General features: G+C 39.7%; 1 protein-coding gene and 1 long non-coding RNA gene across 3 annotated transcripts; one reads left to right on the top strand and one right to left on the bottom strand.

Annotated features, from left to right (window-relative positions):
• Positions 1-121: 121 nt before the first annotated feature.
• LOC107324308 lies at positions 122-5,252 on the bottom strand. Its single transcript, XR_004309563.1, has 2 exons — positions 4,470-5,252; positions 122-905 (listed from the first exon to the last, which is right to left on the bottom strand). It is a non-coding gene; the product is annotated as an uncharacterized LOC107324308 (long non-coding RNA).
• Positions 520-13,977, top strand: JHY (junctional cadherin complex regulator). Of its 2 annotated transcripts, XM_015884242.2 has the most exons (9): positions 520-636; positions 741-1,170; positions 3,165-3,654; positions 6,107-6,202; positions 7,934-8,439; positions 9,258-9,531; positions 10,826-10,906; positions 12,139-12,258; positions 12,881-13,977. In XM_015884242.2, exons 2-9 carry the CDS (start codon positions 761-763, stop codon positions 13,058-13,060), a joined length of 2,157 nt encoding a protein of 718 aa, XP_015739728.1. In that variant the 5' UTR covers positions 520-636; positions 741-760; the 3' UTR covers positions 13,061-13,977. The 2 variants fall into 2 exon arrangements, with proteins under 2 accessions (XP_015739728.1, XP_032304951.1); XM_032449060.1 differs by lacking the exon at positions 520-636 and having other exon boundaries at positions 793-886.
• The last annotated feature ends 895 nt before the right edge of the window (positions 13,978-14,872 follow it).

Here is a 14,872-nt window from a genome sequence, read left to right as displayed (position 1 = left end):
GGCCAAGCTGGATGTGCCTATATGCAGCCTGGCCTGGTGGTCTGCAAGGCCCACGGTACCGTTTGTCCTCATCAGGCAGCAGCCATAATTCTAATAAACCAAGCCTGAAATGACCACAACCGGCTTTTTAAGTGATTTTATTTCACCACAGGGAACCATGGTGTGGAGGCCTCATGTCCCCCCCCCCCCACTCCAAGCACTTGGTAGGTGCCGAACCGCGTCCTCCGCCCTAACCATGGTGACGGCACGGCCCAGCCCACTGCAACCAGGCGACGTTCTGTTGCGAGGAGACAGATTGTTCCGAGCCCACCTTTTCCTCCGGTGTCCGGTCCAGGGATGCGGATGATTTAGGAACAATTTAACGCGACCGTAGTGGAAAGAGACTAATCAGAAGCATTCGTGTGCTTTTACGCTGCGTCTGACAGCCGAGCCTCAGGAGTTGGGTAAAGGGAGCACACATCGCTTCTTCTACCTCCCTGCAGTTGGCAGACGGCTCTTTTTGCTTTGTTTTAGCTTTGTTTTCATTTCCATAAGCTGTTTTGTGCGTGAGGAGCTTCTTTACCAGTAAGACATCCCCTTAAGGCAAATTAGTGCATTCCGTGATATTAACTTTATAAAGGAATACCTGTGCTGTAGGTGAGGATAAACATTTTAACTATAGATCACTGCCACAACTCCTAACTAACACAAACACCTTCACTCACTGTATGTCCTCTTTGGTTCACTTTCCTGTTTTCCAGACGCAGGGTTGGTGCAAACCATGAGTGCCCAGCACAGCATGAACGCGTCAGATACCGAAAACGTTCCAGTTTCTTCTCCAAATACCGTCCATGGGAGTAAGGAATCCTTACCTCGGAGTGAGGACAAACAGCCACGCTCTCGTCCTGTGAGTTGCAAAAAGCCACCTGCAAAAGAAGGGAGCATTGGCTCCGAGCTGCGTGGCTGTCAGGACTCTGATTATAAAAGCCTTGTTCAGGAAAGACAGTATCAGTTAGAGCTCCAGCAGCTGATTCAGGCTAATGATGAGCTGGTAGGACTGAGTGCTGATGAGATGGAGAAGGACAGCTTAGAGGAAGATAGCTCGGATGAGATGATTTCAGAGGAGCAAGAAACTGACGATTACTTGATGTATTATATAGTCAAAATACCAAAGAAAGAGAGCAATGGAAGGTAAGGCATAGGCTTTCAGTAGATAAGCATGGTTGTTCTAACCCTTTAAAGCCCCAGGATGCACATTACCTCTTCAAAACCAACTTAGATCACTGAAGTGCTATTAAGAGCACCCAAGGTCCAAGTTATGTGCAGAACTACTGTTGCATCGTATCCACATTCATAATTATTGTACCCATTTATCACATTGGCTAAAACACCAGTGCAGGAGGTTAAGATGGAGAGAAAACATCCCTTATAGGCTCTGCATACAGATGCTCATGCTACAAGCCCTTTCATTCCCATCTAAAACAGGCAAGCAGGAAGGTAGGAAGTGGCAAATAGTTTGTGTGGCATTTTTGAGAGCATGGATGAGAGGATTTCTGGGGCTGGGATCAAGGAGAAAGAAAACACAGAGAAAAGAAATCCTCCTTTCATTTCCTGCAAGAAGATCCACACTGAACAAACTAAGTCACTGTCTGTAAGAAAACATAAAGGCAAATGCTGATAGGTTGAAAAAAGGCAGTTTTGTTCTTAAAACTGCATCAATCTAAAATTGTTACCATCATTAAACATTCTTTAGGAAAGCGTTAACTTGCTACATAAATAAAATCAAATTTGCTGTCTTGTGCGTGAAAGGTTTAACACTATAAATTGGGAGTAATTCTCAAGTTTAAAGGGATTAAATTAAACCTGAAGTAATAATAATGTGCAGTTTCAATTTAATTGTCTACTTAAAATAAAGTGGCAAACAAATGAAGACTAAATGATTAATAGCATGCTTTTATTCACGTCCTCAACAGGCAAAATGGCCAGTTATTGAACATTTTATTGTGAGTGCAAATGATGTTAATTGTACTAGAAACATGCTCTAATTTTTAGTAATTTTTTTGACTGAATACTGTGCTGAATGTGGGGCTCTTCATTAAATGGAAATTTGATTTTATTTTGTTTGAACTTAGCCTAGTAAGTACTCAAATACAGTCCATTAACCAGAGCAAATATCACAGCATATGCATATGAACCCCCCTCTCTACATCCATTACTAACCTCGGAATTTGAAGAGGAAATGCTGCATCTGTTGTCTACGTACCACACTTTTGTTGATGAGTACAGAGTCCATCTAACCTTTATATCAAGTTGGGGGGAGGAATAAAAGGTGCACTTCTTGTCTGCAGATGATTAGAGATGAAGGAGCTCTTCACACTCATTTTATTCCCGTGCGGTGACCTGGCCTGTATAATCCTGTTGAGCTGCTGTGCACACATTGCAGCACAATAGAACTCCCTAGCATTATACTCTGCTATTTGAATCATTACAATTGTATCAAATATTTCTATACTCGTTTCAAAATATGGTCACCTATTTTGCTTTACCTGCAGTAACTACAAATAATAATATTTTCGCTGGTGTAAACCATCTCTAGTATACAGGATACCATCATGCTTACATGAAATGAGAAGCATTGCTAGAGAAACAGATTTTATTACTTAGGAGAGTCTTGAAATATTGGTATATGCTTAACCAGTGGAGAAAGAAGGAGTAAATGATCTGTGGAACTGTTAATGTGATCATTAATGTGAGCAGGTCCATCACTTCTATTTTGCACAGCAACCTGTGTTCTGTAGGTGACTGTGACATCATCAGAATGGAAACACTAAGATACAGTTGTTTTATCTATTAGCTGATTCTGCTTGTGCTGATAATGTCTGTGCTAAATTTAGGATCAAGGTTGTCTGCCGCTGTGGTCTGAATGTTAGGCCAATATATCATTCACTAATAATGGAAATTAAATATGAAAAGGTGGTCATGTATGAATTTTATACTCAAACATAAGACTTATAAAACTGTTCTACCTTGTTCTTGTCTTGGTCCCACAAATGGTCTCACTGTATGCACCGAACTGGTGTGGCTGGTTATGTTTGTAGAACACTTGCAGACTCAAATCGTACACCGAGACACGCAGAATGTGTGCAATTCATACATGAATCATTTTACATTTCTGTTTTAAATAGGAAACAGCAGCCTGTAGACAAATATGCCAACCTGAGGTATGATCCTAACTGGAGGAACACAAAAGAAGGAGAGAAAATTCTTAAAGCATTAAAAACACGCTGTGCTGCTAAAGGAGGCAGCATGGACCTTTGCCAAGATTCATTTTACCTCCATCCCAGGAGCTCCTCAGGAGAAAAGAATCAACAGGATGCAAAGTTTCAGGAGTCATTCTCTGAGTCTGGTCCAGAATTACTAAGCTTTCGTGAGCCAATTGAAAGTCAACCTCTTAGGTTACATAGCAGAGGGAATGAACCTTCTGATGGCTGTTATCGCAAAGATTGTCCTACTACATACAGCAGTGCTTTATCTCTTCAGATTCCAAAAAATCAACCCCAACAAGCAAAAAAAGACTTTGTGGAAAAAAACAAGCAGACTTTAGGATTACGTACAGACAAGAACAAATCCTATCTTCAGTTACACAGCAAAGAGCAAGAAGTTACTCAAGAGCAGGTAGGTAACTTTGGCAAGTTCTAACTGCTATAAACTAAAGTCTGCTGTTGAATTAGAGTAGAACTTGCAATTTTACATGAGAATCTGGTTCATCTATTGGTACTACATGTATTCCTGGCCGCAAAGCATGTCTGCATCATCACAGAGGCAGTCTCCCAGTAGTTCCTAAAAGATATGCTGTCTTCCTTCCCATAGGTTCTACATTGTCCCTTATTCTTTGGAGCATCAGATTTTGCTCAGCTTGACTGACATGGAGTTACATATTATAATCCACTTGCATAACTAGAAACTTGTGATGGTTTTTTTGTGGCTAATGAGTGGTTGACACAACACTAGAGGGCATCTGCTGACCGTGTTACAAGGAAAGCAACAGTGGACAGACTCTCATCTCTGAGCTGTTAAAAGCACTTGCTGGGTTTTTTTTCAGTTACAATTTACTTGATGGTAAAAATAATTAGCATAGATGGCTGCTAATTAAAGCTGCGTTGATATGATTATGTTTACTATATGGGGAATTCATAAAATGATTTATATGTAAGTATTGGAACTAGGGATCAGGACTTCATGGTGTAGATGTTTTTTGAAGGATGTGTAGTAGGAAAAGAGAACAACAACAAACCTAATACTGCTAAAATCAGACCTGCATGTTAAGATTACCTTGCTGATGTAGCCATCAGGCAGGAGCCAGGCAGGCTGTATGTGTGCAGAAAGGTGTTTTTCTTTCCTCAACCACATGACAAAGCAGCAAAAGCATCACCATTTTTGGCCAGTTAGCCTTGTGTATGCTGGGAATAAGCACAGGAAGGAATACTTACCTTTCCTCTTCTTAATCAAGACATCCATTCTTCCATCTTGTTGGAGGAGTGTATGAAGGCTTGGTAGGAGCATCCTGCTGACCCAAAGCTGGCCCCTTATCTCAAGGCTCATGATTCTCAACTCAGCAATTAAGTCTTCTCAATTAGGCCAGCCACCTCACCTGGAAAAGTATCAAAAGTACAAAAACAGTCGTTTTATCCCCTGCAAAGAGAAGCCAGCAAACCATGTGCAGCCTTCTGGAAACATGGAACACATTCTGAATGCAGTCTTATCCTATACTGGATTATTTTGAGCTTTGAAGGACTTTGAAGCTTTTTTACTGGTGTAACTGCTGTTAGGAAACTAAATAGCTGGGGGCACTTGAAATGAGTACATTGCATACAAGTTTATTCAACTGACATGGTATCATCATCATGGTATTTTCAGCCTTGTTCTTGCAGGATTTACAAATGTTGCCTCTGTGCATACAGACAGCAGGCTGCAGGTACCAAAACATACTATAAATGTCTGTTGATCTGTATATTTCCTAATTGATGTAGCATTTTATAAAGCATCAAGTTCTTTGCAGTGTTGCCTGATTCTTTAAGAACCTGATGATGAATTTCAGGGAGGGAGAGAAAGAAAGAGAGAGAGGCAGACAGAGAGAAGTAGCAGCCAAATCTAGCTCAGCTGTACTCAATATGAGTTGCTTTCCTACCTACAAGCCCCTTACTTCAAAGCAAGGAACATAATGTACAATTTTTTAATGGCTCTAGACCAAGGCACTCAGACTCTCTGTGCACTGCGCCTTACCTCAGTGTAAACACCTAATCAAGATTGCCTGCGCTACAACAATAGCAGCCAAATGCAATTCGAGAACCACAAGCCTTTGAAGTCCTCACTGCAAAGGCCGGTTTTCTAGTCTGGGATAATGACATGCCATGATTGCTGTCTTTGTTGTATCTTTTCAGTAGAGAAGCAATTATGGGCCTCAATTTAACAGAATAGGCATTACACAGCTTATGATGCTCAAAATGCAATTTCATTTGATCATTTTCTCAATTTGATTGGTATTAATAGAATAGTTCACAAAAAATGCTGGCAGAGGTTGTGTCCTGTTCCTCTTTCAAAGAGATAATGTAGAAGTATGCTTTACCTGCCCAGTAAACCATCAATACAGTGAGGCAGTCGGTTCCACCAAAAACATCTTGCTGACTGCCAAGCTGCATCTGTCCCTGGTTCAGGAAACCTACGTGGTAACTTTCAGTTTGTTAACTTAACTAGAGACAGCTCATAGAATCTACATCACCATTTGGGGCAGTGAGTTCACCTGAAAGCTCAGCAATAGACCCCACCTGCCTTTTCTATAGTTCTCCTGACCTCTCACCTCCTAAAATGCAATTTTCTTTTCCTCTCTTCTCTCTAAAAGTAAAGAAATACACCCCACTATCCTACTACTATTAATGGTGTGGTTTTTTTCCCCTTGCTTTTCATTTGTTCTTTCAGCCTTTAATCTTCTTGTTATCTATTATAAAATACCTAATTTACCATTTGAGCTTTACTAGGAGTCAAATTATTTCTACCTCCACAACTTTTAGACCCTTTATTCTGACTAGGATGTATTAGCATATGGCCATAAACATTCTATATTTTTTAGGTTGCAGATACTAAAACTGTTGATGAGGAACCAGCTCAGAGTGCCTTGCCAAACATGGAAATGACCCTTGAAGACAAATGGAACATGAATGCAAAGGTTTCTTTTTGATAGAACACAGTAATTGAAATGTATTTGTTAAAGCATGCAAGTTTGACTGTTTCAAGCTGTAAGCTCATTACTTTGATAGTGCCAATTAACTACATTAAATTCTTAGGTGTAAATCTGCACATCGTGACAAGAATGTAGCTAATTCTGCATATTGGTGTATTTCCTCAGTTGTGAGGATGCTGAACTAGAACTCAACTGCTGTTGCATTATTTGTCCCATAAACCCCCAGCAAACATCAAGGGTGGCCATGAAATGTGTTATAAGAAGTTGCAGCAACCTCCTGCATACACATAAGTGTGTAGATCTATTTCATGCTGGCCTTTCAAGCCAATGTGATAGGATTGTCTTTGGAGCAATGAAGAGACCAGGTTGTCATCACTGGAGGAAAAAGGAAAAACAAGGATTTTAGAACCAGAAATTCAAGCTAATTGGAATTATTATTAACAAACCTAGTAAATGCCCTCGTATTAAATTTGAAGCAGTTCAGCGAACTGTTCAAATTCCTCTCTGTTCACTTAAGGGTAGAAGCTGAATTTTTATAAAGAGCAAACAAGATTTTGGGCTGCTGTTTGTATTAAGAGATATGCTTTAAATCTGAAGTTTCAGAACGAGGTATTTCTCAGGGCTCCTCATGCCATTTAAATGGGAAGATATTGGCCTGGGCTCATTTTGGCAGTAGCTCATGCTTTCCACTGTTGGCACAGTATGGCAGAGCACTAATCATTACAGCAGAGGTCGAGTTAACAAATCATCATCTTGGCACCAGGAGTCAGGATTCCCCAGCGCTAAAGCTTTTGCCAAAACATGCTTCTCTGTATGTGGATTTAATACCTACCATTAAGTAGTTATTCTGAGTGCATATGTTATGCAGTAGTTGCAAGTGTTGCTAACAAAAGAACCCTAGAGAGACAGGAGGATGGAATGGAGGATCATAGTGCTGACAAAGATTAAATGGACTGAGAATGGATTTGTGTATTACCTAGGAGGAAAGCCATGCCTTTCCTCAAAATGGGCAACACAGGATGCTGTAATTGGAAAGCACTGAATAAGCCCCAGTTTTAGAGTGTGATGGTTTAGCTGAATACAGTAGTCCTGGTGTGCTTAAATTCTTAGTTTTTTTCTTCCCATTTAGATAATGTTTTTCAAGACACAGGACAGGGAGGAGTGTTTGGTTTAGAAGTGATTTAAATCATTGGCATAGGTTTGTTTCTGTTGTGGACCAATTTAACAGGGTGTGTATAGCCGTCTTCTCATGAAATTTCAGTACCTGAATGACGTTTATTGTGCTGTTCACAAATACAAGTGAAGTGATTTGGATTAAGTCTAGTCAGGCCATCACCTGTTATAGCCACAAATATAGTGACTGAGTCAGGGTTACACATACCTAGGTCTCTTTAAGGGCCCTTCAATCAGAATACGTCTCCTTAATCCAAAACCTTACAAATACCATAAAGTGAAACTGTTGTCCTACCATTATGGACTTTAGGAAACAGATGTTTCCCCTTTACCATGTCACCCTGTGCTAAAAGTTCACTTTTAACATTACTTTTCACCCAGGTGTTCATTCAGATGTACATAACGTTGCTATAACCCCTTTCAGGTTGAGACTGTGGGCACTGTAGCAGGCAGATTGCTTATAGACTTGCATATTGTTGGTTATAATAAACACATAAAAGAGCAACCACTGAAATCAACTCCACTTTTGAAAACTTGTTTTAGGCTATGCAGAAGAAGCTGTCCCAAAAAAAGAAAGTAAAATCCAATCAGTATCTCAAGGGGAGAGCTCTTGCAAGGAATGATAACCATCAGCCAGCAGGGAGACCAGCAAAACCAAAGACTCAGCACCACCAGATGTCAGAACTTCAGATTGCTCCCATGCAGGCAACGAAACAAGACAGCAGCAGTGCACTGCAGAAACGGCTATGCCCAACTGTTGGCCCTGACACAAATACAGCAGCAAATTCAGATACTTGCTTAAATAATATCCCAGTGCGTACTAGCAAGAAGAACAAGAATTGCCAGCGCAATCATCCAAACGGACTTCCACGTGACAAGCAACATTTATACAACCATGCCACTGTGCCATCCTTCCCAGGAGATGGCAGTACCAGTGGTCAAGCACATCCAAATCAAAAGCAGACTTCATCTGATTTCCATGTTAACTATCAAGGCATGGTAAAGGATCAGGATTATAAAAGACACATTCATGCTACCAGTAGTTTACAGTAAGTATGTGTGCTGAAACTGTGTCCTGATAACACTTTGATAAAGAAAATGTGGTTTTTTTAAGGTCCAAAAGGCAAAAATCTTTGATTCAAACCTGCCTATAGATTACTACTAACTTAACATTCATTCTAACTATTGGCTTTCTCTGTGTTATTTGGAAAAGGGCAGTTCTAGACTTTGTGCTCTCTTGCACACAGAATTTTCCACAGTTGAAAGAAAGTCTAGAAGGGGAACTTTGAAAAACAAATGGCAAAGAGTCATGTGCATAAACCTAAGTCTAGTGATATCTGCATAGAGTTATATCAAAGCTTGCCTTGTAGAGTGAATATCCAGAGTCCTTCTAGCACCAATACTGGCCTGCCACACTAGTTTTGAAAGTTGTCCCTATTTGCCATCATGGATAGACAGACACTTTTGTGCTGATTCTGTAGGAGTTAATCATTTTTGTGCACAAGTTCTAGAAACAAAGACTGGACAGTGTTGACGTGGTAAAGGGCATGAAAATCTAAAATCAGCTGTGTAGAATTTCAGATAGAGAAAGCATTAATTATTTCAATACTCAGCAGGCATAATCCAAAGCCCTTTAAAGGCAGTTTTTGTTGACTTAAGATAGATTTACATAAGGCTGAACATTTCCCCATCTAATTTTTTCTCAGTTTCTATGAACTTGGATGCAAGCAAAGTCAGTCTCTGTGAGATTCCCACATGTCCACTTTCTTGTTCCCATTAGCTTCTGTGAGCAAGGATCATTCTTTGTACAGATGACTTGTTGTGCTATCTGCTGCATACAAATAAAGATTTTTTTTTCTTTTTTGAGGCCTTCCCAAGCTTCTGTTCACAGTTCACCTGCAGCCCTTTGTCCAGTCTCCCAGCTAACACAAACTGTGGAGCAACAACACCAAGAAATGGTTTGTTTGAGAGAAGCTGGTGACTTGCGCTCATTCACCCCACTTCCACCTCTAGTACCCCGCATAGAAAGTGAGGTACATCTAGAGAGAGGTGATGGAAATCAAGTGAAAATAAGTCGAAGAAGCTCTGAAAACAATCTCCTGCAAACGGAAAAGGAGAAACAGCGTAAAGTCTGCACAAAGGTAAGCAAATAGATGTAGATTAGAGAGCTGTACCTTTCTGCTTTCTCCTCTGATTAATATATATATCTTGGTAATCCAAAGATCTTCACTAAAAAGAAGAAAAGGAAGGAGAAATGAGAACTTTTTCATTCTTACAGAGAGAAAACACATGAACGCATGATAACTTGCCTAGAGGGTTAAAGATGAAGGAACAAATGTAGAAACAGACACTGAAGATGAAAACATTTACTGGTGTTTTTTCTGACCAAATCATTTTAATCTAGAGAGTGAGGTAGTTCACCACTTCTCCTTCCATCACTCTGAGACTTGATTTTCTCTAAGAACACACAGAACAGCGTTTGTCCTTTCGGATAACCAGTGATAAAATGATTTAGAATAAAGCTGTTTGTATAAAGCAGCAGGTAGCCAGGCTTCAGATCTGAACAAACCATTATCCTGGTCATGCTCATTTGCTATCCGACTCAAATCTCTTGGTTTCCAAGGGAATCAAACTGAACAAGATCAAACTTAGAGGATTTGTAAGGCTAACAACATAAACATTATTACAGGTCTGCTGACAATCCCACTGTGGTCCTTATTAAAACCTGCTTCCTTTTGTTTTTTCTGTGTGTTCGGATTTCATACTGTAACCGGTTACACAGATGCAGTGGAACAGCATAGGGGTATCCCTGGGCATCCATGACAAATTAAATGTTTAAGAAGTTAGCTCCACATTTCAGGGCAGACAAACTAAGCTGGAGTAATTACTCACGTGCTTCATCTAGGAGGCAGTTTGTGTATTGCTGCTTGAATGCCTCTAAGAAGAATTAGTTGGACTACAATCAGAACTGAAGGGAAGATTTCTCTTTCTGTTCCCCTGAGTTCAAAACATTATTATTGTCCTGTATTTTCAGTAGCTCAACTGAAAGGTTGGGTGTATCACAGAAGAGTAGGGATAGCTGATCATCACATCAAATAGAAGTTTAAGTGCTTAGGTTTAGTTTCTTAGCAGTTGAATCTGAACATGTGCAAAGTGTTGCCTTGTAATTTGGATGATTAGTAATTACCCATCTAGATTCAAAGGAACTGCAGAATAATTGGATTTCCACAATTACTTCAGTCTTTTTTGGTCACTTAGAATTCTTGAAATGAGACATGGCAGAGGTAACACTGAGACTGCAAGCTGAATCCTGCTCTTGAGTTTGGTGTCCTCTACAAGACTGGTTTTAATTATGCTTTATATCAATGAAATAGTATATATATATATATATATATGTATATAAAGGAAAATCTATCATTGAGGTGTGTTTTTCAGCCACAAATCTCAAAAACCTATATCACTCTTGATTTGAATCTTGGAGGCCTTGGACCTGACTATGAAGCCATCAAGGAAAAAGTAAGTGGTCCCATCTTAACACTCTGCTTTTCAGTTGTGCAAAGTGAATTTGGGCAGGGGAGAATGGCAGAGAAGTTATAGCTGAGAAGCGGTTTGTGTTTGTCTTGTATTTTGTGTGCTTGACTCTAGGTCTAGCTTATGATCATAAGGAGAGACTTCAAATAGAAGGGAAGACAAGTGTAACATAAGTCATTTCAGCCCTCTGAAACAGGCATTCGTTCAGTGGGAGTAGCTGGACATCATATACTCACACAGCTGAGTTGCATTTTCCCAGTGTAGAAAATGGTGTTTCCTAACCTTGAGGGTGGAAGTAGAAGAAGATATAAGTAGTGTAAACATGAGAAGAAGACATTAGGGTGAACTTTACTTACTGTTAAGCTAGTGCCAGGTATTATTACCCTGTTGAAATGGAAACAGGGTTTGGTGCAAGTATCAGTTGGTATCATTTGATCTGTTTTCCTCTGGTAGCAGCTATATATCTGAAGTGCTGCAAGCTCTGCCCTCCATGCTTTGAGGCTATTAATCTGATAACAGTTGCTTTATTTGACATTCTCTAGAGAAAGTTTGTAGGGCAGTGGATAGCAAGTATGATAAAACGATCATCGTTTTGGGGTCATTTCCTATGATTTCCTCAGCCATCCCATAAATGAGAGAGATTAGAGATCTCAGATTGGAATGGACTGAGCCTGGGACACAGTGTGTCTTTAAAAGCTCCGTAACACCTGTGGAGCCTGGCATGCTATGTGGTATTATTGCACTGAAAGGAAATCATTGACATTGGCTGATGACTGGAGCAAGGTAGAGGATGCTGCTGAATTTGAGCATAATAAATTGCTGGAAACATAAAGAGACAGAGTATCAGTTAAGTAAACAAAGCACGTCATTCAGAGCCTCAAAAGCCAACATAGAAGTTTTAAAAGTCACTGCAAAAGCTGACAGATATTCACACAGCCATTCTAGAACAGAATTGATGCATTGAAACATTCAGACTAAAGACACGTTGCATTTCAGTTGAGCTCTATCCTCAATATGGTCCAAAAAAAAGCTCTTAAATGTGAAGAATGACTAAAAACTATACCACTCGTCAGGGTTTGCTGTTGTGTTCTGCTGAGGAACGATCAATACCTTAGCCAACCTAAATAGCAACAGGGTTACAAATGGAAGACTCCAGAGCAAAAAGGTATTTCATTGATGGCTCCATGTTTAGTCATACACGTTGTTTCTTTTGTCAGAAGGAGAAGTTAAAGCAACAAAGGGAATATGCACAGCGAATTAAGGAGCAAAACATGAAAAACCTTTCTTCGGTTCAGACATTACCGACAAAACCCCAGGTCACATCTGCAAGACAGAAGGTAAGGACAGATAAGGACGGAGTTCTTGTCAAATGTTTGCAGGGAATGATTCTGGACTTTACACATAGAAAAAGGCAGGAATGAAAAATGAAGAGCAGGACCCCTACAGGAACTCTATCCAGTGCAGCACACTCAGTGGTAGAGGCCGTGCTACTGCAGAGTGCAATCTTCTGATGGACCACTTGTTAGTCTGTTATCCACCTGCCTGTCAGTCTCAATCACAACTCTTTGTACTTCAGTTGCATAGCTACATATACAAACAAAGGAGATCTCTTTTAAGATTGGATCCCCTTTTCCCTCTGTAATTAAGCTCTGAAAGTAGTGTGTATTATATCAGATCAGTTCTGCTGCAGCTCAACAGTTTGATGCTGAAAACACACCAGATATTTCTGAGGTGATGAATGAGAACTGTCACATAGAAAGAAGTTCTTCATTTTACTATCATTTGAATTCTGCTTCTTGCAGTTACTACTGAGGTATCTAATGCAGAACACCATCAGAAATAAAAGATCAGGAACTAGAAGAGCTTCTAATTTGACTCAACAAAGAAACAACCACATTATCTTGAAGTATTGGACAGGTTTTCTCTTAATCACACTTTCCCTAATCTTTGTGGTTTTAGGCACTGGAATATGCAAAGATGATTCCTAAACCAAAGACTTTCACAGCAAGGCAACCAGATGGAAGGATGAAAGAGGAAAGAGTTCGTCTACCTCCAATTACACCCTTGGAGAGTTTACAAAGCAGACACGAGAAGGAGAAGCAAGTTATAGCTGCATTCAAAAACCTTCGTATCTTATAAATGTCTAGGAATGATAGGGATATCTTCAAGGCAAAACATATCAGAACTGTTTGATTAGGAGCTATAACATTCACATATTGATTTGCCATTCCATTCAAATATTAATTCCTCTAAGTTTTAAGTTTTAGAATGAGCTCCACTAAATATTGATGAGGTAAAATAGTAACATAGGTAGCATTTTAAATGTGCTCACCTGTTTTCTAGTTTTTTCTTGGTTGGAGTTGAAGATCTCCTCCAACCCGAGCAATTTTATGACTCAATTTTGCAGGCAGAAGTTTGTGTCATACATCATCTTTGGGGGAAGTTTAGAGAAAGAAGCATCTTGAAAGGGGGAAATGTAGGTCAGGTTGAAGGGAGAATATTCTGCATATCAAAGTACAGCCATGGACATGTGCCTTGCAGTTTGTGGGACAGGACTGTCCTCTACCCCAGTCTACTTTCTTCTCCCCTATGGGATCTTCAGCACTTGGCCCCTCTTGGTAGAACCTGCATGCTGCAGTACAATCCACCCAGCCAGGCTGGTTGTTTCCATGCAGTGCCAGTTGCTACTTTCCTACTTTCATTTTTTTAACTAAATAGTAACACTTTGAAGCATTTCTGGTTAGAGAACATCAATCTGTTGTTTCTGCTTAAAAGTGATAATCCCCCCTTAATACAAACCTCAAGTACCTATTTTAATGAAACCTTCAGATGAATATCAAAGAGCTATTTACTCGTATCTAATATTTTAATTAGATTATATTCTCAATTTAACCCATTAAACTCCCTTTGATGATCTCCATGTTTAGTGTTTAGCCCCAGATGCTGAAGGTAATGAATATTGGACCTTTGGTTTAATGAGAACTTCTGCCTTTCCAGCCTGACTCCCTTTGTATCCCCCTTTTTTTTTATTTTCTGAGCTATAGAATTCAGTTAATTGAAGAAGTCTCTTACCACCACACATTAAGGAACCTAAATTAGCATCTCTTTTCTGATTAGAAAATGCAAGCAGACATTTTCTCTTTGATCTGAGGATTGAGTTGAAGTAGGCAACAGCTCCCTGAAAATGAGCTGATGGCCTTATTATTTGGCTGACATGCAGATGCGTCCATGTGGTGCAAAATGCTTAATGTCTTAATTGATCACCTTCCTCCCTATCTGCCATCTCACTACCTTGTGGAGCTCCCATAAATTAGGATGACCTTTGTGGGTAGGTGGTGTGAGGCTTTTGGTTTTGTTTTCTTCAATAAAACAATAAACTTTGAAAAAAATATTTAACTACTGAACGTGTGCATATTTATATGATGCTGCTTTTAGGGGGGGCATATATACATATTTAAATACATAAATATATAGATAGATACACACATATAAATATATATATTTAAGTCTGATCGTGATCATCTCACAAAGCATTTGGAAAGCACAGTATTTTTTTTTCCCCCAGGAAAAGACATTATTTGCAGCATATGTGCAAAGAAAAATCTTTTGATCTACCTCAATACTAATGCAAATTCTTCCTGCACCTAACAGATATGGTGGCACAAAAAGGGACCATACAAGTAAATGATGAGCATCCATCTGCTTAAAAGCAAAGGCCAAAACTTAATGTCTTTCAAATTAGGAAGGCGAGGAATTTAAATAAGAAATAGGCTTTGAATTTTGCATTAAGTATTCAGAGAGAGATTTAGTTGGAGTAGAACCTGTCTGCTGTGGTCCCATGGCTGCAGCCCAGCTATTTGCAAAGCCTGGTGTTATTCACCATAAGCACAGGCTGCCTTTACAGGGGCAGAAATGTGCTTGTGTTCACCATACAATGGAAATCCTCAGCAT

The sequence above is a fragment of the Coturnix japonica genome, chromosome 24, assembly GCF_001577835.2.
Source record: "Coturnix japonica isolate 7356 chromosome 24, Coturnix japonica 2.1, whole genome shotgun sequence".
NCBI classification, from domain to species: Eukaryota; Metazoa; Chordata; class Aves; order Galliformes; family Phasianidae; genus Coturnix; species Coturnix japonica.
Note: the sequence above shows the minus strand (reverse complement) of the source record. Positions and strands in the feature narration are given on the sequence as shown.